The sequence below is a fragment of the Ambystoma mexicanum genome, chromosome 11, assembly GCF_040938575.1.
Source record: "Ambystoma mexicanum isolate Mex_15411 chromosome 11, UKY_AmexF1_1, whole genome shotgun sequence".
Lineage (NCBI taxonomy): Eukaryota > Metazoa > Chordata > Amphibia > Caudata > Ambystomatidae > Ambystoma > Ambystoma mexicanum.
Window position 1 is genome coordinate 884,658,318 of NC_090934.1, and position 23,961 is coordinate 884,682,278.

At 47.2% G+C, this 23,961-nt stretch overlaps 1 protein-coding gene across 4 annotated transcripts in view; it reads left to right on the top strand.

Moving 5' to 3' along the window:
• The window catches only part of IFITM10 (interferon induced transmembrane protein 10), a 263,727-nt gene that overhangs the window by 94,960 nt on the left and 144,806 nt on the right, over positions 1-23,961 (top strand). The window contains exons 1-2 of one of the 4 annotated variants that reach the window (XM_069623957.1): positions 12,875-13,032; positions 14,003-14,498. In XM_069623957.1, the coding sequence (XP_069480058.1) occupies positions 13,031-13,032; positions 14,003-14,498 (498 nt within the window). In that variant the 5' untranslated portion in view covers positions 12,875-13,030. Of the gene's footprint in view, positions 1-12,874; positions 13,033-13,443; positions 14,499-23,961 lie in introns of those variants that run through there. The other 3 variants (XM_069623955.1, XM_069623954.1, XM_069623956.1) reach the window with 3 other exon arrangements.

The following is a 23,961-nucleotide window of genomic DNA, read 5'->3' on the forward strand; positions in this document are numbered from 1 at the left end:
CAGGAAGGACCCCAGGAGAGTAGAAGCACACATGATTTTTGTAGATGTAGCAACACCAAATCAGGCATTTTTTCTTGAACAATCATTCATCCAGGCACAGTAGATAGGTGGCCCTGAAGTTAGTCTGAAAGTCTACAGAGCAAATGGGTGGTGCTCTCTGCCCGCAAGTCATTCTGAGATTGTCCTGGATGGGTATATGGAAGCATACAACTGAATGCTAGTCACCTGTGCAGTAGACCCAGTCCTTCACCATCCTAAGCATCTCTTTGTTTAAAGATTTTGCTCAGCAGACAGTGATCTATTATCAGCCTCAAACCCTGTATGTTTTTCAGCAGGAGGAAACACTTTCAGTGCCAGCCAGGCCTGTTCCACCTGAACATGGACATTTTCTATGGGTATTAGGTTGAGAGCTTTTGTAAAAAAGAATGATTAAAAAAACGATTTAGAAAGACCGCTCCGTGACTGCGTGGATCGGTCTTTCTAAATCAAACTGTCATGCCCATGCCACACACGAGTGCGCGCACGGGCTGACAACCACGCCAGGACTCGGAATCAGCATTGAGGGAGACCGGGTAAATGTGTGTTTGTGTGTGTGATGTATATTTGTGTATGTTTGGGTGGGGGAGTCTTGGTTGGGGAAAGAGTCAAGGAGGGAGGGGGATATGGGAGGTGACCCCCCCCATTTTCAATTAATCATGCCTGTGAGGGGGGTGGCTGTTAGGGGTTGGGCGCTGAGGGAGTGGTGGCAAGGGAATGCCATTTTTTCGGTGGGGGTATCTTGCGTGAGGAGGAAGGTGGGGGAGCTGAGGGAGGGGGGTTCGGGAGTTGAAACCCCTGATTTTGAATTAATCCCTTCTGGGAGGGGGGCTGGTAATGGCCAGGGGGTGTGGAGATGGAGGAGTGGGGGCGAGGAATGCTGTTTTTTCACTTTTTGTAGGCTGCCTAAAAACGGGCGAAAAAAAAATTGTCTTTTGGTTGGGCGACCTACAGAAAGCAAAATTATGACATAGAACCGTTCAGTGGCACAGTTGAAATAAGGGTTCTGCACAAGTCTTCTCAGTGAGAGCCACACTGAAAGAGATAAATGCCAAAATGTCCCTAAGGACAAGGACCTTTGCCTCGGCTCCACGGGATAGCAGCTCCAACTGAACAGCCTCCCTGACGATCACTGCATTAAAATACGCAAACTCTTCTGATCCCCAGGATAGTGATTCCGAATTTCCCAGTGGAGCAACTTTGCTGAAAATGTCGGTGGGGACATGACATCTAAATGAAAGGGACCCCTGCCAAATGAGTGGGGCAAAATGGTGTGCCACAAAAGTTGGGGCAGGGGCAAATTACACCCATGGAATGTCTTCATCACTAGGCGTGTCCAGTCTGCTGACATCCAACCTCGATATCATGTTTCATGGTTAGGCTGTACCAACCCAAACTCCTCCTAAATTGAACCCCTGCTGCCAAATTCCTCAAAGCAGAAAAGGGTGTACAATTTGCTCATCAAATCTTCTTTAAAATCGAGGCATGCCAGTTACCCAGAAACGCAAACCACTTGGCCACATTTGCCTCCACATTTGGAGAGGGAGAACAAAGACCTCGTGCTGGGTGTCACAAGTGGCATCGGTCTTAGTTCATGTGGATCCAGAAGAAACGGCTGACCGGTATCGGAGCCTGGCATCATTTTTGTTGAAGTAAGCTTGGGTGACCTATCTAAGCGGGTTAAATGCAACACCAGGTTTGCAGAACGAGCCACAAGACCAATCCCACAAGAGAACAGCATTGGGATTTTGGGCAAACAACAAACAAGCAGTGAGCACCAGGGCCTGAATCATTGCTGCACCGGCTGTTTCACTAAAGTCTTCAGTACACCCTGGCTAAAGGGCTCCAACTCTGCACTAGTGGCAGCAGCACAGGAAAAGGTAATGTTCTTACCGATCTTTTTGAAATGGGTATTGGGTGCAAGTCCTGCGAGCTGTACCTAGAGTCTGGGCTCTGCGTCCACCAGCACCTCTTTCTCAAAGTGGAGGCTGAGGACCAATATATAGAGGGGGGACAGCTTGCTACTAGACCACACGCTCTACGTCTGTTCCTTTGTTGGTTTCTCTGTCAGCTCTACGTCTGTTCCTTTGTTGGGTCTCCGTCTGCTCCGTTCTCAGACTGGTCTTAGAACCAAATGTCTCAGAGATGTGTAGTCATGCTGCCAGTGGGTAGCCTGAAGCCGGCTACTCCTGCTGCACTGCTTTGGTGCACTCAACACCTGAGAGACAGGCATCAATGACATGCTCCAGGCCCAAACTCTGCATCTGTGCATGTTGGAGACTGACATCTGCGCTTCCAATCCTTGTACAAGGCTTGAGCCATAGTCTTTGCGACTAACGTGAGTCAAATTTCATAACATTCGTTATGACTAAAAGAAGTGACTAGTCTCGATGACATCTGTGGAATGCAGAAAAAATGAGCCCGAGGGATGTCCGGCGGTAGGCAGTTTCAAGGTCTTGTGACATTGTTGGGATTTGGAAGTGTTTTCATATCCTTTGGACCATGGGGTTGTTTCAAGAGATGAGGAATTGGCGGGAGGAAGGGAGTAATTAGAACTCTTCCACAGTTCTTCTGCCCAAATATCAGGAATGATGGAAGGGGCTTGTGCTGGAGTTGCAAGGCGAGCTACTTCACTTGAAAATCTGGAGGCCTGACCAAGTGATCACTTGGTGTCATTGCTTGTCATTGGCACACCATCTTACAAAGTGGGCATTTACTCAGTGGCCTTTGTGTGAGCCAGCATTACCAGTGTGAACATTATATTGTGTTACTAAACTAAAACACACATTACCCAGAGTTAGTTGCTGTGAAATCCTGCTGTGTTAGCCGTGTGGCAGCAGTGCTTTATGCAATCATGGGTTTCCATGGAGAAAGAATGTTTTACAAGGACCAGCACTTTATGGAATTAATATTGTATCCTTGTTTTCATCCATGGGAAGTGCCCCACTAGTCCTGCACTACCTATTGACAAATCGATTGAAAAGGCGCTTTCGATGAAACCCGCCCAAGAGTTGTGACAGTACTTCATCCTGGTTGAGGACGCAGAGAGTGTTGCCCCAACATGTAATTTTCTATTTGCTTCTCAGCAAGCGTGACTGTAGACTTAAGGTGTGTTGTATGTAAATAATCCTGCAATCTTCAAATACCAGATGAAGTAGGATACGTAGAGGATGAAATTGACATTACTTGGACTTACAGTATCTATTGCTGTTTTCCGCTATGGCTGGCCGACACACTTGACAGGCTTGACTTAAGTGGCCACAGGAGATCCTTGGTTGGCCTTTATGACAAAGCTTAGAAAATGCAGTTTGTATCTGGGTTAGCTTGACTACCTCTGCCTGCTGTACGCCAGAGAAACGCAAAGCTGTCACATGATAATGTGGGCCAATTACAAATGTCTTACTCATACCCTAGCGAGGGACGCCCATATAGCATGGACATGGAGGAAAGGGGACTATGGACTAGGGGTGTGTTGCTCACTAGGGTAACTCATATTTCTCCTAAGTTTTAAATACCTTTTCTTGTGTAAACTACTGTTCTCAGGAATGGTAAAGTGAAAATGACTTTACTTACCTCTTCTCTTTGTAGGTCCAGCAAGCACCATCTTATGTGGAGTGCTGGGGGGTTACTTAGTAGCCCCTTATCCTACCTACTCATGCAACATTTTTTATGTTACCCTCACTATTTTTAATGGCTGATGGCAGTGGTTTAATTTTCCTACCATTGTGCTTTTCTACCGCAGGCTGAATCCTCAACTGCAGTAAAGCACCCATGGATGACCATTTTGTCAAAATGGCCCCGGTCTTTTTATCGCCATTTTCTGTTTGTGAGGTCTTTCTCTTGGGTTTTACTTGGTATGCCAAGCCAGGTTTGAGCCCTTTGTTCATTTTGCCTTCGGCGGGCTTCAGTACTGAAACCCGCCTCTGGCTCCAATGTGTCTGGAAAGCTAGGAAGTGAGGGAGGTTCATGAAACTCCCCTCTCCTTTGTCTTTAGGAACGCCTGAATGCACCCATTCCTGATTGGGTGGCTGGCTGTCCATTCAGGACAGCCACCCTGCTGTTTTGAGTGACAGCTAGGCTGTGCTTGCATGGGAGAAACCCGCTTAAAAGGGGTGGGTTTTGGGACTGAAGACTGTCGGCTACTGGGAAGAACAACCGGACGAAGAAACCATGAACGAAGCTTACTGCATCCTCCTGGGGCTTTGAATTGCCTGGTGAAGCCCTGCTGCTGTGCTGAAACTCCTTTTCCTGATCGACAAGAGAAGCTCCGGAAGGGACGACTTCTACCCTTGGGTTAGTGGGACCGACTAACCCCGAGACAAACTCCACTGGACCATCTTCCCTGACTGGCTGTACATCTTTGCAGGAAGCACTCATAACAATTATATGGACAAGAAAGGAAAGTGGCAATTAAGATTACCTACAGGAATGCCAGTTAAATAGAACAAGACCTGCAATGGCCTTGGATATATAACCTACTAACCCACGCTCAAATCTCTGCAAACCTAACTCACCTGAAAATCCATACAACCATTTCTCGCCCAGCAAACCGCACGCACTTCACCACACCGCAAAAACTAACAAACACATAAAGCGCACCAACAGCACACGAGGTCTCGCATCGGTCCGATACTCACACCAAAGCTCAGAGCACTGTGAAAACCGAACTGAAGCCGCCAACAAAACAACACTTCTCTCACTTTCCTACTCCCTCTTCACCCGACTAACCTAACCCACCCGCTTCTTGTTTTACAGGTACACCTGAGCGCTTGGGGAGCAATTCCATTGGTGACAGTGTGTGACATAAATACCTTTAACATTTAACATAAGCTGCAAACTCAAAAGTTCTCCTTGAAATATAAAGTAATTCTACACGCTCAAATAGGCTATATTCACATGATGAAATCCATGCCTGACATGTAGAGCACAGCATTATTATTTATTATTATGGTATTTAATGAGCGCGGACCTAGCTTAGAGAAGCAACAGAGCCCTTTTGCAGAGGTATACAACAATACAAATAGATAAAGGAGCGCTTTACACAGGTATAAAACAGTACAGATGCATAGCGGAGTGCTTTTCAGAGGTAACATATACAGCGGGTGGGATACAGAGGGGCACAGAGGAGGGGTACAGCTGTCCTGGGTGGCTGTGAGGAGAGGGGCAGGTGGCGTCTAGCCAGTCAGGTGGCACGAGGGATGATATGATGGCCTAGGTGCTGAGGCAGAGAGATTCCTTGAAGAGGTTCAATTGAATTGTAGGAACGAATCTGATGCTGACAGGGAGGAGGTTCCATAGTCTTGGGGCATAAGCAGAGAATACTTGTTTTCTGATCCTTTACTTTTTGCACCAACGGATTTGAAGTCTGCATCTGTCCTGGCTTCTAGTGGTGCGATGTCCACTGGAGATGCTAAGTTTCTCCACAAGGTAGCTGGTTGACGTGAGGACGACTGCCTTATAGATGATGGTGCAAGACTTGAAGGTGATTCGTGCATGAATTGGGAGCCAGTGAAGGTCAATGAGGGCCTGGGTGATGTGGTTGTATCTGCCTAGACAGTTGATGAGGCGTGAAGCCACCTTCTCTGGGGCACAAGGGAGGACAAGGAGAGGCCTTGGAGTAGTGCATTGCCCCCATCCAGGTGGGATAGGACCAGCGCTTGAACAGTGGATCTAAAGCTGTATGAAGGGAGAAAGGCCTTGACTTTCCATACGACAGAGAGCTGATACCAAGCAGTCCAACCAAGCAGAGTTTTCTTAGCTATGTGTGTCTTGATGGAGAGGTGTTTGTTGATGTGGAACCCGAGAGACTTGGTGCAGGTAGTAAGCTCAGGAGTTAAGCCCTCTGAGTTAATGGTTGATAGCCAGGTCTGTATATCTGGGTGTTGGTGTTTCTGGTGAGGAGTAGGAATTTGGTCTTGGAGGGGTTGAGCTTCAAGTATGCACTGGACATAGAAGACTGGATCAGTGAGAGGCAGGTTTAGAGCCTATTGATGTCCTTGATGGAGTCGATCTTGAGGTATAGATGTGTGCCGTCAGCGTATTGGTGGATGTGGATTTTGTGTGTGGCTCTGAGGGCTCCCAGCAGCTCCATGTATAGATTAAAGAGGATTCCATCTGAAGAAACTGCTGATGGTTGGCGAGGTAGGACTTGAACCAGCGTAGGGCAAGTTTGCTGATCCCCATGCACCGATGTAGCGTGTCCATAAGTGCCTGGTGGTCTACTGTGTCAAAACCAGATGAGAGGTCAAGTAGAAACAGGAGTGGCCAGGGTGTGGAAATTCCACGAGGAGAGATGTGAGGTGGGATTGTGGATGCAGAGCTGGTGTCTATTTACTGGCGAATATTGCTGATTTTGTTGCTGATGAAGGTGTTGACGGTGGTGGATTTTTCGATGGAATGTGGTATGGCAGGGGCAGATAGCGGGTTGATGCAGTGCTTGACCACTTTGAAGAGGGCTTTGCTTTTGTTGTCGACTGCTGCTATGGTGTTTGTGATAGTAGGAGGCCGTGGTTGTGTTGATGAGTTGTCAGCGGGTTGCTCTGAGTTCCTTGAGGAGCGTCAGGTTGGGATGCGGTCCTGGAGCGGTGCCAGGTTTTCTCTTGTTTCCTGATTACTCTTTTGCTGAGGTTCAATGCTTGCATGTACCAGTGTGCTGATGGTTTCAGTTTGCAAGTGCATTGTTTCAGAGGCACATGTCAGTCAATAGAGGATGAAAGGGTGGTGTTGAGTGCTTCCAGTAGAGTGGCATTTCAGTTGGGGGTGCTCGGTCCATGTAAGGTGGAAGTTGGCAAGGTCTTCAGTGAAGGCTTCCACCAGGAAGTTCTTGAAGTACCTGAAAGTGTGTGTGATGGGTTTCTGGTCAGAGTGATTGACTGGGGTGGTGTGCATGATGTTGAAAGGCACGATTAGGTGGTCAGACCAGTGAAGCAGAGAGGAGAGCTGTAGAGGAGGGAAGACAGTGTAGTGGTGATTAGGTCGAGGACGTTACCTTTCTTGTGTGTTGGGTCTTCTGTGTGCTCTGTGAGGCTGAGGGTGTCGAGAAGACTGTGGAGAGCTTCCTTGATTGGTTTGGTGGCCTTGTTGCCTCTGGGAGGTTGAAGTATCCTAGGAAGATATTGTTGGCGTGTGTGAAGAACATGGTGGTGTCCAGGTCGGTGAAGTCTCTGATGAAGGCAGTGTTGGGTTTGGGTGGTCTGTAGATGAAATGGAAGGTGACTGTGTCCTCTGGGGAGAGCGGGAAGTGGCAGGAGAGGACTTCAAAGGAGCCAATGTTGTAAAGGTCAAGTCTGGTGCAGGGCCATAAGATCTTGGGCACGACTGCAAGGCCTCCTCCTGTCTTGTTCGGTCGGTCTCTTTGTTGGATGCCTTAGCTGTTGGGGACAAGGACGTCTATGATGTGGGTGGATGTGGGTGTCAGGGAACCTTTTGGGCCAATCTTGGGTTGAGTGCTTATTGAGCTCTGAGCTAAGGTAGCTCAGACATTTATTGTTGGAGGTGGGTGAAAGCCAGGTCTCAGTGATGAAGATGGAGTCATGGTTGTGTGTGGTAATGAGGTTGGCGATGCCTGTTGCATGGGTGATTGCCGAGCGGACGTTGGCGAGCATCAACTTCCGTGTTGTGGGCGGTGAGGGGGTGCTGATGGACATGGGGCTGATATGGGTGAAGTTGCTGCATTGCAGAGACCATGCCTTAGAGGAGGGGCAATGCCATTGATGTTGGCGTTGCCTGATGATGGTGGGGATGGCCTGCGGGGACGGAGAGAGAAAACGCATGTTGGCCTGTGCTTACCTGTTGTCTGAGCAGGAGTTTGAGCCCTGGGTCCTCCCGGTCCGAACAGGTCCAAACAGGATTTGAGCATGAAGGAGCTATTTCCATGCTAACACAATCACTGTGAACAAAAGCCATGGGCTCATTTTTCAAGTGAAGTAATGATATGCTTCGCTCATGGTCGTTAATGTTACATGGGAATCCCACTGGACACAGTTTACCGTGTGGGATTTACTCCACTTGCAAAATGGAGCACACATGCCTTCTTCCAACCACGTGCCTGGCGGGAGGCATTTGCATGGATTCCAATGGAGTCTGCCTGCTTTTTGTATGGAGGGGACTGCGTGAAGGGGAGTGCACACATTTGCTGTCCTCTCTGTGCAATGTCCGGGCACTGGGAAATTGAGCCCAACTGTATTTGTTCACAGTGATTGTCTTATACTTGCATCAATGAAAATACTATATTAGTATTGCTGAAGAAACTACCTTTTGTTATTGGTATGTTCGAGGAAATTACTGGGGCATAACATATAAGTTAAACCCAGTCCCGATGCAATGCTTCCCATATGAGCATGAGATTGATCATATGTGCAAAAGCCAGGTGGATTGCATCAGAATAAACAGCGCCCCGTCCGTATCAAAATCCAATGCTCCAGTATTTGCAAAGCCGAGTGGAAGGGGTGGTGGATCATACATTTAAATCTGTCCCTCCCTCTCCGCTTAACAAATAATAAAGAAACTTCCTGGAGAATTGAGATGTGCATAAATCATGCATAAACATTTTAAACGTGGTTTCTACAGCTGTTTTAACACTACATACACTCCCAAATGAGGCACAATGTATGCCATGCTGTGAATTTGCTGTATTACTCTTTTGCATTGTGTGGAATTTGACTATCCGCATAGAGGGCATGTGCTCACGTGAACTTTTTTAAAACATTTTTAAGTAAATGGAATGACGGCAGACTGACCTGCGGAAAATATGTGTGGAAAATCCACACACATTTTCCTTTACTCACATCACAACAAAGTATAAACCTGTGTACTCCGGGCTGAACACTGCGGACAGGCGCAGTCTGCCCCTGTTATATTTAGTTAGAATATGACAGCCCAGGAGAGCACAATGTCATCCCAGGAGGATGGAAAGCCAAACTTCACCCTGCCATGGACAGACTGATTAACTGACAAAGGCTCCATGGAACCGCCTTGCTCTTTTGTTAGGCCCTGCATCTGGTGGCAGCAATTAACATACCAACAGAGGGTACCCCCTGAGGATAACAAAGGAGACAGGAAACCCAACAACCTTTCATATGTAGCTGTGTCAACCTGAAACCACCTCCCGCTCTCAGTATCAATGACAAGTGAACTGACATGTCTGGGTCTTTTGTTGCAGTAGGCCACCCCGCTAGGGGTACCCCATTCATAAGATAGAAGAATGTGGTTTGCGGAAGCCAGCAAGTCTAGTCTCTCAACATCTTCAAGGGAGACCTGCCGCTTTAAATAGGAACCACAGGGTGATCCATTAACCAGAGAGACTCTTTGATCACAGCAGACAGGCACATGGGTGGGATTAAGAAGCACATGGGAGTGAGCCCAGAGCTCTTTCTGTTGAGAGGGGGTTTCTGCCATCTTGGTTGAGGGACACACCTGGTTTCTGTTCCTCCCCTTTACCTTTTCCTGTTGCAAAGCACACTTGTTATGACCTCACGCATATAGAAAATTGTTGGTAGGGACCCCAGGATTGGTTCACTAAGTTAGGCTTAGCCTACACCAATCACTGTGGCCCACTTGGCTTTAAAAGTGGGTTGGAGCCACTCTTTAAGCAAAACATCTGAAGAATTCACAAGAAGAAAGAAAAACTCAACCTTTGACCCTGGCTGAAGGTCCAGTCTGCCTTACATCTTCCTCCAGTGAAGGAAAGCCAGGATATGCAAAGAGGGGAGCAAGATCCCTCCGTTAAACTTTTCCCAGGCAACGGGGGTGGGGGGAGAGGACATCCAGCTAAGCCAGAACCAGTACCCGGCCAGCACACAGCATGCCCTGCTAAACTCTGAAGCAAGCTTCCTGGATCGGAAGTGCCAGCAGGTCTCTGAACTCGACAAAGAGCACAAGGCAGCAGTCTGCAACACACTCAACAGCTGCGGGCAGTCCGCCTTAAAGGACAACATGAGCCCATTGAAGACGCTGGGAGAAGTGCCTCAACAAGCAACTATCACTGGCCACCTGAAAGGAAATTTTTTGAAATAGTAAAATTCCTCGATCCGCAACTGACTGCAATGCTTACTGTTGTACAGCCACAGTCGCTGCACGACACCCGAGACATCTCGACCAGAGCTTCAGAACTGCCGATCAGCACTGAGACAACGATTCCTTAGCCCAAGCCACCATGTAGGCCAGCCTGCAGCCATTTGTCTTGCCATCTGATACCCACAGCTGACTCCTGACCTTCACTTTGTCACAGAAGCCTGCAAAGCCCTGTGAAGCCGACTTGACCCTGTCTCGCACTGAGAACACGAACAGCATAAGGTACATTGTGGTTCTCTCCCCCGGTCCTTCCCAGAAGGCCCCTAGAGACATAGTAAGCCCTTTTGCCCCCATTGTACTGAAGCCAAGAAATCTTAACAAACTGTTGTGGTTATTAAGCACACCAACTACCCTCCTATCAGTATCCAAAGAGCATCCCTTTTCCTTCATTGAAACTGTCCTCTGCATTCGTTTACAGTGTGGTTTGTATTTCATAGTGTTGTTAGTCTGTCTGTTGTGACAATAATTAAGTAGATATTTGTATACAACCTTGACTGGACACCCCTTTTATCATTGGGTACTAATTGTATTTTCACTTTGTTGCAACTAACCCATGATCCACAACCTTTAGAGGAGATATGACTGCCGTTTGGTCCGCGTTGCCAAAATTGGAAAAGGAGGTTTATAATTTTAATTGTATGCTTGTTTAATCCAATCTATTCAGATCCATTCTGGTGTATTAGAGGTGTGGGGCAGATTAATGGTTTAGAAACCGATATTTAACCCCGGACCACTGGTACCCCGGAATTTGATTCGTCACATGCTCCACACACACCCTGTCGCCTGGCACATAGCATAAATCTAAGGAAAATACTGTGTTTTCCTTGATGGAATCTTGTTCAGATAAAGCACATGCTTTTCTTGTCTAAATCCTGTTGGTTTGCCATTGTCTGGCAGAATTACCTGGTTGTTCACGATTTCACTGCAGTATCTTCCTCGTGGCAATTGAAGGAGCAAGGACTCTAAGCTGTGTGACACTGCATCACATGGTTCAAGGAGCCGTGCTCCTGACCGCTCTTAGAAAGCAAAACAAATACTTCTGATATTAGGGTGCAAGGGGGCTACTGGGGTGTAAACATAATTGAATACCAAACTATGACAAAAGCATTGGGCCTCATTATGACTATGGTGATGTTATCAAAAGTGGCGGTAAAGTGGTAGCAATTCAGTTACTGGCACTTTAACACCACACTGCCACACTAGGAGCTTGGTAGTAAGGTGGGAGATGTACCTCCTGCAAGAAGCTGGAGGTATAGCTTCCACGTTACCATCAAAGATCATCAGAGTTACCGTGCAGAATTACTGCTCGTGGTAAATCTGCTCAAAATTCATATGGAGTCCTATTGACTCAAAAAACGGAGACTAACATTGTCACGCCACCACTCGTAATCCTGTGGTAAGTCCACAGGCCGAGTCAGTGGCGGTAAACGAATTTGGCAGTAAATCATCAGATTTACCGGCAAAACTCGTAATGAGGCCCACGGTGCTATCTTACTTGATGGATAATTTGGTATGCCCCAATCAGGGGAGTGGGGGGGTCTAAGGGGTGTAGGGGGCAGGAGGTTCAAGGCTTGTCCATTAGAGCATTAGAGTGTACACTCCAAAACCTCCAACTTTACTCTTCCATGAACTTATACAGGCCAAAAAGACCCCAATTTGTTAAGATGCTGCAAGAGCTTGTCCACCAATATTAAAATTCTCTCTTGGGCCTAGAAGTGCATTGACCAGACGCTCCCAATCGGAATACTAAATATTTTCAAGAGTATCCTGTATATAAACTCATGGAATTATTCTTGTATCTGAGAAGAGTCTTACTCCCCAGCTTTCGGCGCATTGTAAGGAGAGAACGAGCGAATTGTGGGGTCGCCATGAAATGGACACACGTTTATAAATGAGCAGAGTGAGTGAAATGGATACGAAGTCCTGTTTTTGTCCACGGAATGGGGCATGGATTGTGAAAGTGCTTCTTATGTCCTGTTCGCCAGGCCAGTGGCCAGACCGTACCATTCAACCGTCCAATGGGCAAACAATCTGGAAAAGATGTGATGACTGGATGGGGACTAATTATGAAAGCCCTCATAGCTTTTAGAGAGACACCACTTATCAGCTCAGCAAAATTCAGATGGTTAAATCATTTTAATTCACACATTTTTAAACATTACGTAGGAAGAATGTATTGTAGGGAAGGATAATGACAACATTTCATCGATAATAAGTAACTAGGAAGCTGCTAAGATTAACAAAACATTTTTATGATCAAATTAATTTCCAAATATCCAAATCAAAATTCAATTCGAAAAAGCCTCAAGAGAAGTTATTTAGCTATTTGGAATTGAGCTCGAATATGTTTGACTATTTCAATACCTCAAGGTTAGGTGTGCAGTCTACCCATCATTCTTTCTATGGCTGGATGGGGGCCATGGCAATCCGTGTGTGATTTGTCTCACTGCATTTGTAGACGAGGGAGGTATTCCGAATGGGAGTGGAGAGGTGTACACAATGAGAGGTGGACTGTGAATAATGGCAGAAGGGAGGTGTGCAAGTGAAAGAGCGGCGTCCTACGTGAGAGGGGGGGATGTTCAGAGCGAGCTTTACAGAATGAAGGGGTGTACAGCATGAGTCGGGGTGACGTGCTGAATGAGACAGCCGAGGATATGCAGAACGACACGAGAAACGTTCAGGAATGGGAAGGGGGTGCAGTGATGAGCGAGTTGATGTTCAGAATGAGGGGTGGGGGGAGGGGGCAGGAAGGGAAGGAGAGGGAACCAGGCGGCGTGAAGTCGGATATCTGAGAAGGAGACCGAGGACGCGGCTCCCAGCAGAGCAGTGTGCAGAGATGAGTCGGCATTAGTGGCAGATGGGATTTTCTTGACGATGTTTAAAGAGAAGGCGAAGATTAATCCGGATTTGTCGGTATTATAAGATGTAATATTTGTTTCTTTCTTTCTCTCCTTGTCTACCCTCTTCTCTTTCACTGGCCCTCTCTCCCTCGCCCCTACATCTCTGCCATAATTTGGCCATCTTCACTTAAATCATTCCCCCGTTTTCTTCACCTGATCTTTGCTTACATTTCCTCCTGTTTACCTTTTTCTCTCACACCTTTCTCTTTTTACTCTTTTTCCTTTTGCTTTTTCTTATTGTTTGCTTCTCTCGGTCACTTCCCTTTTTGCATTTCTCTCTTTCACATTTCACTTCTGCTCTTCTCCCCGTACTTCCTACTCTACGCTGTTTCCCTCTTCCACCAACCTGTCCATGTATTTCCCGTCACGTCGTTTCCTTTCTATTTTTACGACTCCCATTCCGGTCTTTTCTCACGTACTTACCTTTTTTGGCAAGTTATTTCAATACCACATCTCACTTCCTCACTTTCAATTTTTTCGTTTCCTCTATGTCGTCGCGCTCGTTCCCTTCCTTCTCTTATACCTCACTCTTGTCCCTTCTCTGTCCTCTCTGCCCCCTTCCTCTTTGTCCTTCTCTCTTTCTCTTCGCCTTTACCTTTTTGCCCCCTTTGGTGTTCTTCTGTTTACCATTTCTCATGTTTGCCCTTCTCTTTTTCTTTCCCTTTTCACTTCCCTCTCTTCATCCTTCTCTTCCCCTTCCCTCTTTGACCTTCTCCCTGGTCTTTTCAATTCATTTCCCTTCCGTCTCTTTGCACTTCCTTCACCCTGTCTAATTTTCTACTGTCTAATCTCATTCATCCTTTGTTCATTGCTCTTCTTTCTTTCCCTTTTTCTGTTTGCTTTTTACATTCTCTCCCCCTTTGTCCCTTTTTCTTTCTTTTTGCTCCTCTCTCTATCTCCACACACTAACATAACTCTTCTATGCGTTATCATTCTATCGTTTTTCCTCCCGACATGCTTTATTCCTTCTCACCTACCAGTCTCTTCCTCTTCAGGGGAACCAAGTCATGTGACCCAGGTCCCACCACCACAGACAGGAAGCCGAGGCACCCCCGCCCGGTTCTGCCACCCCGAGACGTGGTCCGGATAGCGGGACCCCAGCCCACCAACCACTCGCAACCCCCTGGGCTGTACCTGCTGCAGTCGAGAGCTGCTCTCCCGCCTCCTCCACCTCCCTTGCCTTCTCCAGCCCTCCCTGCCCTCCCACTCATGGAGAACAAGGGCTTCAAGGGGGATGCCACCTGGCCCCCAGCCCAGTGCAAGCACTCACTGGACAAGGAGAAAAAGAAGAAGAAGCTAACCACACTCACCACTACCTCCACCACTGTGACCACAGCCACGGCGGCAGTCAAGACAGCCACGCCGGCCACTGTGATTGAGATCTCCCCGGACACCACCGAGGTGAACGACTATTACCTGTGGTCCATCTTCAACTTTGTGTACCTCAACTTCTGCTGCCTTGGCTTCATTGCTTTGGCCTACTCCCTTAAGGTGAGATTGCAATGAGCGGGTGTAAATGGACACATGGATTTGATAAAGTGGGCAGGAGGAGATGTGGATATGTGGGAATTTGGGAGAATTTTTAGGATCTGAGATATTTGAGGACATTGTATGCATAGAGGTAAAGAATATATTTGTGGAAATGTGAACTGATTATGTATGGAAGTAATGGAGAATACATAATAAACTAGCAAAAGGAAGATCATGCATATATAGGAAACAATTATGATGTAACTATTGTGGGGTAGATGATAGATTGGGACATGGAAGATGTTGTGGATCTAATTGTGATTTTTAGCCATGGAAGATAATGAGGTTTAGGAAATAATGTTGGGGAAGGAAGATATTCGGGGACCTCGGCGACACTCGATTATAGGAGGGTTCAGTGGCTGTTGCTTTATTGCCCAAACACCCAAAGCAAACTTGTTTTATAGGCTCTGGCACTGCAGGAGAAGAAGAGCAGGTCCCTTGCTCAGTTCACACAAGCTTGTGCCATCCCTGCGCATTGCCACTGTGACATCTTGTGTGCCCGCTAACATTAAACACAAATATAAATATGCAAACATTGTCTAAATCATGGACACTGTGTTTTAGTTACAATCAGTAAAATGGGTACTTAAAAAAGGACATGGAACACATGCTGCAAATGTCTTCTACACAGGTTCAGGTTTGCTCTGATTACCATAGATTAGCACTCGGAGTAGAACATAGAATTTCTGAGAGTCTTTCAGGACTGAGACGTTCTGAGCAATATTCTGTGGTATGACCAACATTCCCAATGGCCCTCAGAAATCCCATCGCTGCTGTGTTGCATGCTGCCCAAACCCTCACTTTTTAACATTTACCTCGGCATCAGCTACTGTCCTCTAGCCGCTACTTCCTTACCTACCTCCATGCTCCTCTAAGAGTCAAAAAGAAAGGAAGGTCTTGAATTGTGTGACCGCGCAGCATCAGTTGCACATCGGCCATATTGGAATGCTACTTTCCCCTACTTTTTTCAAAAAGAGGGTCACAGCATACAGCAACCCAATAGCGTCATTGCTGGTTAAGAGGCAATGGGTAAGTAAGATAGTGATACATATTGGAGAAACTGTGCTCTTAGATTTTGTAGACACTCCTGTAGTAGACATAAAATATTGGTTGCAATGTTGTCTCTCATCCAGTTGAGTTGATAGCCAGTCCATAGGGGCTTGTAACACTCTATGACAGAGTCAGTCCAGACCTTATCCCAGGGCACGCAGGACACTTTGTGATCCAGTAAAGCTGGCCTACCAGGACTTTCGGGCCAGTACCATTTGGTACCACGAGGCGATTCAGGGTGAGAGTTTCAGGCTCCCCATTCTAGTCCATGCCCCATTGTCCAGTTAGATCAGGCAACTCTGAGAACGATGACTAACCTAATGAAACATACCCTTACTCCTGTGGTCCAACACTGCATCTAGACATGAGGTTATGAGATGCAGAAGTTGACCCCAATGGGCCATGGAGACCGGTCTATTGGAATGTTGGCTCAGCCACATATGCACATTCTAGAATCTTAGCAGAGTCCCATATCCCAGCAAGGACCCTTGTGGGCGTTACATAGGAAGAACATAGGACTGGGCAGACATTCCCCACTAGATACTTGATATGACAAATTGCTGCGTCCTTTATGCCAGCAGGGATGCTCTCAGAACGTTATCTCTGTCAGTGGAGGCGAAGTGCTGCTGGAGTAAGACTGTGCTCAGATTTCACATTGGAACCCCATAGGCCAGATGGAATCCACTGGAGAGCATGAGAGGGAGTGATCTGAAGGAGCAGGAAAACCAGGGCTTGCCACTTCGGAGCCAGTATTGGAGAGCGGGACTATCACCCAAATCTAAAATGGCTGCTGGAGCTCATATAACCTTGGAACAACACCCAAGATCCGCAGGTGGGACCAACACACTGAGGAATTGTAAAACCCTATCAAGAAGTGCAAAAAAGTCCAAGACCACCCTAACCACGGCATGCCACGGGTGCATCATAAGGATATGGCTTATAAAAGACCAAGGAAGATTAGCGATGGGGCAGTTACTTTTAGATGAGGGGAAGAACATGATGCAGTGCACATGAGCAGAGAACCATCAAACCGGCCCCAGTGGGGATGACATCTGGGGCACCTATGCCAGCTGGCCTATCTGCAGTACTTAGCGACTATCAGAAGACTTATCACCAGACAGGGCTGAGAAGGCAATGCTCCACAAACTTCCACCAAGCGAGTTGGGCACTATATCCCTGAATGAAGTATTTTTTGGCAGCATGTCTCTCCAGATGTGTGCAGTTGTGAGCTGGGAAGTATATTCATACTGGAGTTAGCTAGCTATCTCTCACGATGTGAGCTTGTGGCTTTATCCCACGAGACTGTGAATAAGAGTTAAAGAAGTGAGCCAGGCACTCTGTACATGGAAGGATTACAAACAGAGAATTGGGTGCTATATCTCTCAGAGTGTCTTTGAGAGTCAAAGGGCAGGCTGAGTGCTATGTCACTTAGACTGGGCTCAAGGAGCATGTTTGCCATTTTATCACTGTCTTTTAGTGTCTGGAATGCTTCTGGAAGCTGCATCCATAACACTGGGCCAAGCAGTGTGCCAGGAGCAATATCCAGGAGTCTGTCCTTAGATCAGAAGATCCAGAGGGAGACGTGTAACCCTAAAAACCATGACATCCGTATGCAAGAGGCTGTTACCGTCTTTCACTTCTTGATTAGGTTGTTCCAAGTCAGGAACACCTTCTTTACTTTTCGACAAACCCCATTTATCCCATCCCCATTCTCGAGTCAAGAATCATACTTGGCTCTGTATCCCAGAGTCTATACTTAGGGTGCAAAGAGGGAGGCAAGTAGCCCTAATTATATGAACCCACATGCAATACGTTTGTCCCTCTCTTGCACCTTTTGCCCAGCTTGTACCAAGTCAGGAAAACTCTTTATTTTTAGAAAAACTCCTAGCGCCTGTAAGGATTTATCTCTTCTGTATCCATGGACCAAGAAACATGCAAGACGCGACATATCTGAACATACATTTCGTTTAAAGATCAGTAGGAAACCAGCATCAATAAGTATAAGACATCTGAATGCACTATGGTTTATTTCCAATTTCCAGGAGTCCCCTTTTTTTTTATAAGCCCCTAATATCCATCGTCATTTCTCCCATTCCCACACTGACTACTTAAATGAACTCACTTGACCCTGATTTACTGTGTCACATGTTTTGTCCATCTATCAAAACTGACTCCCCATCCAAAACATATGCTTTTCTTGTCCACCTTACAGGGCCTCATTCCGAGTTGGGCGCAAAGGGATTACCGGCACCGGTAAGGACACCGGTGCCGGTAATCCCTTTGCGCCCTATTCCGAGTTCCCTTAGCGGGTCCCTTCCTTAACACCTGGTCTGACCAGGTACCGTTATTAGCTACTTCCCCATTCCCATTGAGCCCTATCGGGGCTCAATGGGAATGGTTTGGTGAATGGGGATTTACCGGTCCCGCCAAGGCCGGACTGGACCGGTAAGTCCCCCGGTACCGGTATGGGAGGCAGTCATGGCGCAAAATAGCGCCATGACTGCCTCCATACTCGGAATGAGGGCCCTGGTCTTGGGAAGCTCTTTTTGTCCCATTGGGAATTCAAGCCACATTCCCTGATCTGCCTCTACCCCTTTTGATGGCAGATGCCTCACCTCACCCTTCCAGCGTTGGCTGTGTTGCCCTGGGTGCACCGGGGCTTCGCCCTGGACTTGTTCATTCTGCCTGAGGGGGCTTCTTTTCTTGTTGCTGCTCAGGCCGGTTGGCTCATGCATGGATCTGTACCATCACAATCCATGGGGCACTGGTGGGTCCTATGCACAGCCTTTTCCTGTGCCGTGGTTCATTGTAAATCTGCCTTTCTTTGGCTTTACAGATGCTGTATAGTTGACAGTCTTTCCCAGTTTATAATTTGTGTGACGAATCCAAGGATCACATCCCTTTTTCTTCTCTAACAAACACTCATTTTCAACATCAAGTAGTGCATTTGTATAAAACTACATGAATGCTAAATGTAAGCGGTACTGGGACGAGGAGGCCACACGAGGATGCACAGATTTGACAGTAACGTTCTAGTTGTTGCCTAAACACCAGGAATAATCCTCCAATTAAAGTCTAGGAGGAACCAAACGAAAGAGTCCGAAGCAGTAGCAGCAGTAGTAGTAGTGTGAAGTGGAGAAGTAACAGAAGTGGTGGGGAACTGAGAAGTTGTTGCTGGCGAATAAGAAAAGAAGAAGCACATGAGAACCAAACCAGAAGGCTTGCAATCAGCCTGCAACCTGTGATAGAGACAGATGGTCGTTAATGGAATGCGGGTGGCGTTCCTAAATTACAGAAAGAGAGTTCTACCAGGCGAGGCTTTGCAGTCTGGTGTGAATGCCGATGTTCGAACACAGGCAGCGTTTGGAGGCAGAGTAAGCCCCCACCTTGCAGAGAGCTGGAGGGGTAATATTTGAACACAGATCACGTCCAAATATACAACCCAGGCACCGTCTCCCGCTGCACTGGAGAAAAGGCCATATCACAGGCTCCTGGAAGAGCGACGTTGAGGGACTTTAAGGACCACATCACGGAACATTCGGGAGGAAGGGGAAAGCTCACAAGAAGTACCGGGACCGCGGAGAAGCATCCCGCTCTGCCGAGAGCGGTATAAGGTATGCGGGTGGTGCCAGGAGGGAAAGGTATGGGGAGAATCGGGAAACAAACCAGTTCCCTTTATTGGCATTAGAATACAATAAGTAAAAGGCAGCATAGTTAAAGGACTCGCAGGCATTGAAGACATGTGCCTGGTACAAGCAACACTCTTCCTCGTCCCAGTGAATCTGGGGAACTCATACTGGCAATACGGGGCAGGAGAGCAGACCAAGTTTGCAAAAGGCAGGAAGAGGCTGTTAAGCAACTGCTCTCCTTAATCTTGAGGAAAGACCAGGGGAAGTGCATTGTCCCTCTTGGCATTACCAGATTCACTTTAAGGGAAGAAAGTCACTTTCATGAAACGAAAGCGGACCTACAAGTAGGAGAATCTTAATTGTAGCACCAGGTAACTGTGTTTTTGGAACACTTTTGGACTTTGTGCTTGCCATATTGGAACTTTGTGAATAGGAGCTGAAAAAGGTGTGTGTGGAAGCAGCCCACAAACCCCTTATTTTTCCCTTGTAGGAGGCTTTGTAGCACATAGAGTGTGAGGATCTTATTAGGATTTTGACACAGGACATTGAATGTTGATTTTGACATTCTGATGAAGTTGTGTTGAGTCGGGGAAACCGCTCATAGAGTTAGGGCTAGTGAGGCATTTTTTCCAACCCCTTTTATTATTTAAATAAAAGCATTTGGACAAACTACCAATCTTGTGTCAGTCTTCCATGTCCCTCTCCTCCCATTTGCAAAAAGAAATAAGTGTTGGCTCCCAAATGTGTTCTAGTATGCTTGTGACACATCAGGGCAGGCAGATCCCTGCCACTGTTGCCGCCAACCACTGCTGTTCCCCACAGTCTCAACATATTTGTGGTTCAAGCTGTGACTTGCACTGGCTCATTCGCGTTGATGGACGTACTGACTATGGCAGCCACGTAATTTCCAAATACCAATCAAAATAACACAAAATCGCATAACATATTAGTTGTGTCTTGAAAAGAGATACATGTTTAAGTTCTTTTGTTTAAAACATAATCGTTAACATTTTGCTGTGGTTTTTTAGTTGTGAAGTGGAACTTATTATATACATATCCAGCATAGACAACAGTGAAGGGTCATGGGAGTTGGAGTCCAAAATATCAAGTTGGCCAAAGAGTGCAGACCCCTGATATAGAGCTATTTATTTCTGGTACCAAACCAAGTCCAGTAGACATTTATTTCACAAGTATTGAGGAATGACTCTCCTGACCCCGTGTACATGTGTTTCTCCTTCTTGTGGTATCCTGTACTGCACCACTGGTCTGCAGGCTTTTCGGAGGTTGGGGCTGTGGGTACAGTGATATCTTCACCCATTCCTTTCCCATCCATGCCAAATGGAAGATCCTGCGAGTAACAGGGCTTTAACACATTTTTCTTGTTTGACTTTTTTTTAATGAACTGTTCCCTGAGTTAATATGTTGAGAATTTCACAGTGTTTTTTAAACACTTTATTATATTTTTCATTTTTTTAACATCAACATCAACAACAAACACCTCATTGGTGTAGGCAGTACAGTTAGCACAAAACAAAACATTCTGACAGTTGAGCAAGTCACAATTAATGGAATCCTCCATGTAATTTTCCATCAGAAATGATCATTGATTGATTGATTGATTGATTGATTTATAGAGCGCCTTACACCAAGGCGCTGTACAGTGGAACAACATAATACAAGATAACAACAACAAAATAACAGTGGGAGCAAAATTACATCATGAATCAATCGACAAAACAGTGCAAAGAGCAATTAATTGAAGGTGGGGGGTTTGGGGGGGTGGAGATGAGTTGGACAATGGTAATAGAAGGGAGAGAGAGGGGGAGGAGGAGAGGGGAGAGAGAAAATTAGAGGGAAGGGAGAGGGGGGGAGAACCCATTCCTCAGCCTTTCTTCACATCTCTTTCTACATATCATAGCATATCAATCACTATGCCTCTGTGCTCCACACGTATCTGATTAGTCTACCTGGGACCCTACAAGTTGTACAAATTGAGATCCATTCACGAAAAAAGAGGGGGGAGGCTGAGCATAGAAAGCTGGATAGTCAAACCCTCCAACACAGGGGCCATCACTTCATGTGGGACGTGTGCACCTGTTACTTTTGTGTGGCTCCATGCACCACCTGTGGCCACCCAATCACCCCATGTGGCCTGCGTCACATCACTGTGTTTCAGGCAGCCCTGTCGGCCATGGTAGGGCTCGGTATTTAACGCTGCATACCGCAGTGTTCTTAGTTCTCTTTGTGGTGGCCCCATGTCCCGTGGGGGCCGCCACACTCACCACCACACCTCTGTGCTTCACTGGAAGTTCTTCAGTGTCCCCCATACCCTGTGGCAGGGCAGGGGGCACATGCCACAGCAGCACCCCCAAGGTGCATCCACTGTTCTGTGGTGGCCCCCATGACTTGTGGGCAGGGGGAAATTACCGCTGCGCCCTCCACAATTCATAGCTTGTTCAGGTGGCATCCAACATGTGCCTGAATGCACACAGGCAGGAATACACAAATATGCACACAAACACGTTTTTAATAATGATTTTCATACCTACTCATCACTGCTGCTCAGCTTCAGGCGTCTGCTCACACTGCTGCTTGCCCAGATGACCTACTTCATGCATCCTGCAGGCAGAAACCAGAAGCATGGAGAGGTGTCCACCAAATGCCTCTTGGCATCTTCTTGGACATAGCCATCCATTTTAGATTGTTCCCTGTTGCTGTGCCTCACAAAGGCAAGCAAGTCAGAGGCACCATGCAATGCTACAAAGGGATAAACTACGTCCTGGATTCCAATATGTAGGACTTGATAACATATGATGTGTGAAGATAAAACACACCTGCAAAGCAGTACTGCAACCTTGTATTAATTTTTATACTTATGTGCAAGAGGGTCTACATTGCACCGCTGGTAGTTTTCCTGGGTTGCCAAAATCCTTCCACTTCTTGTCACAGTCCCAGACACTAAAAGGTCCTGAAGGTGGGGGTTGGGGAAATGTCATAGTGGTATTTGAATCAGCAACACTGTGGAAGTCCCTCGGTTGTAATCTACCACTAAACAGCTAATATATATTGCACCCCAGAGCTGCCTGTCTTACTGCCATATAGCCATACCATGGAAATGCAATTAGGTGCAAACTTAATGAGGCAGGTTTACATGATTTGTTCACTGCAGCTGTGATTTTAGTTTTCTCTTTCATTAGGACACAGAAGGGCCCGCATTATTGAAAAACTGTGCACATTCAGGGTTAAAAGTGACGTGTGATCATCCACTAATCCTGCATTTTTTATGGAAGTGAGGGGGCCAGTGACAACAACTCATCCAGTCAAGTCCCACAGTGGATGAATCCTGTAAAATAGTTGCATGATGGGACTCCTGTGTCTCCGCGGGTCAACTCGCAGATCCATCCGAGTGGATGCTTACCCCCAGCGGCCCCTACAGTCAGCACACCGCCATGAAGCATCCAATTCCACGCAATATCCATTGGCAGCCTCCTCTTCTAAGGTCGGAAGAACGGTCGGTGAAGAAGACCAAGCACAGGGTCGCCCATAACTACAAGCTGTCGGTGGCAGGTGAAAAAACTAAGGGGACGGACGTCACTGGGGCGGAAGTCAGCAACAGAAGGCGACAAACCAAAAGAGGGACAAAAGCACAAGCATAAATTAAGGTCAGTGAGCGAGGGCAAGGCCTCATCAATGCAGGGGGGCACAAAGATCACCCGAGACGCACGGCCGGTCGCACAAGTACCGCACCGTCAACCATTCTGAAAGGGCTGAGACACGGGTCAGAGGAGGCCGACGATGCACGGAAGGTGCACAAGCACTCCCAGAACACGACATGGGCAAAGAGTGGCAAAAGATGCGCAAAGCCGGCCCGTCAATGGTGATGAAACATGAGGCTCCTGACTCTTCGATGATGCCACATAGAACTACCTCGTCGATGACATCTCACAAATCAGCCTCGTCCACATCGTTCCAAAAGTCCAGCTCATCCACAACACTCCACAAAACCACTTTGTCGATGACACACCATAAACTGGACTCATCGACGAAGAAGGCCATGAACAAAGACCACACGGACAGGGTCCCGTCACCCCGGCCTGCAACCTTGGCAGCAGGGAAAGACACACCCTGGGTCCCAAGAAACCACAGAAGGAGGCTGCACCGTCAACACTGTCAACAGCACGCCTGTCGATAGGAGGACAGGAACTTCCTCAGGAGGTGCAGCCTCCACAACCAGACGAGACCACAGAACATGTCAGCCAGGTCTCCCCTATCCAGTACTCTGAGGTAATACCAGAGTAGATACTACAGTACGATGTGGATACCTACTTCGAGACACAGCATCAACAGTCAGACTCAGAATACTCAGTGATATTGCAGGAGGAGGCTCCAGCTAGTCTGGCAATGCGGGGTGCCATATTCAGGAAGGGGACCTAACGGTTCAACAACCACAAGAGGAGGCAGGCCTGGCACCGTGACAGCCACAAGAAGAGGCACGCCCAGCTCCACCCACGGAGCCCACCCACATAAAAATTCAGCAACAGGAGGTAAGTGCGCTATTAACCAACCCACAGGCCCTACTATCCATGCAGATCCTCTTGGTCCCTGCATAGATTGATCACCCAGCTTGATGCAGCTTTGATGAGACCATGGATGCCGGCCTTACCACCACCTCAACCAGCGGTACCACAGGTACCAGAACAATCCCCGGTCAGACTCAGGTTTACTTTGCGGGAAAGATCAGCAAG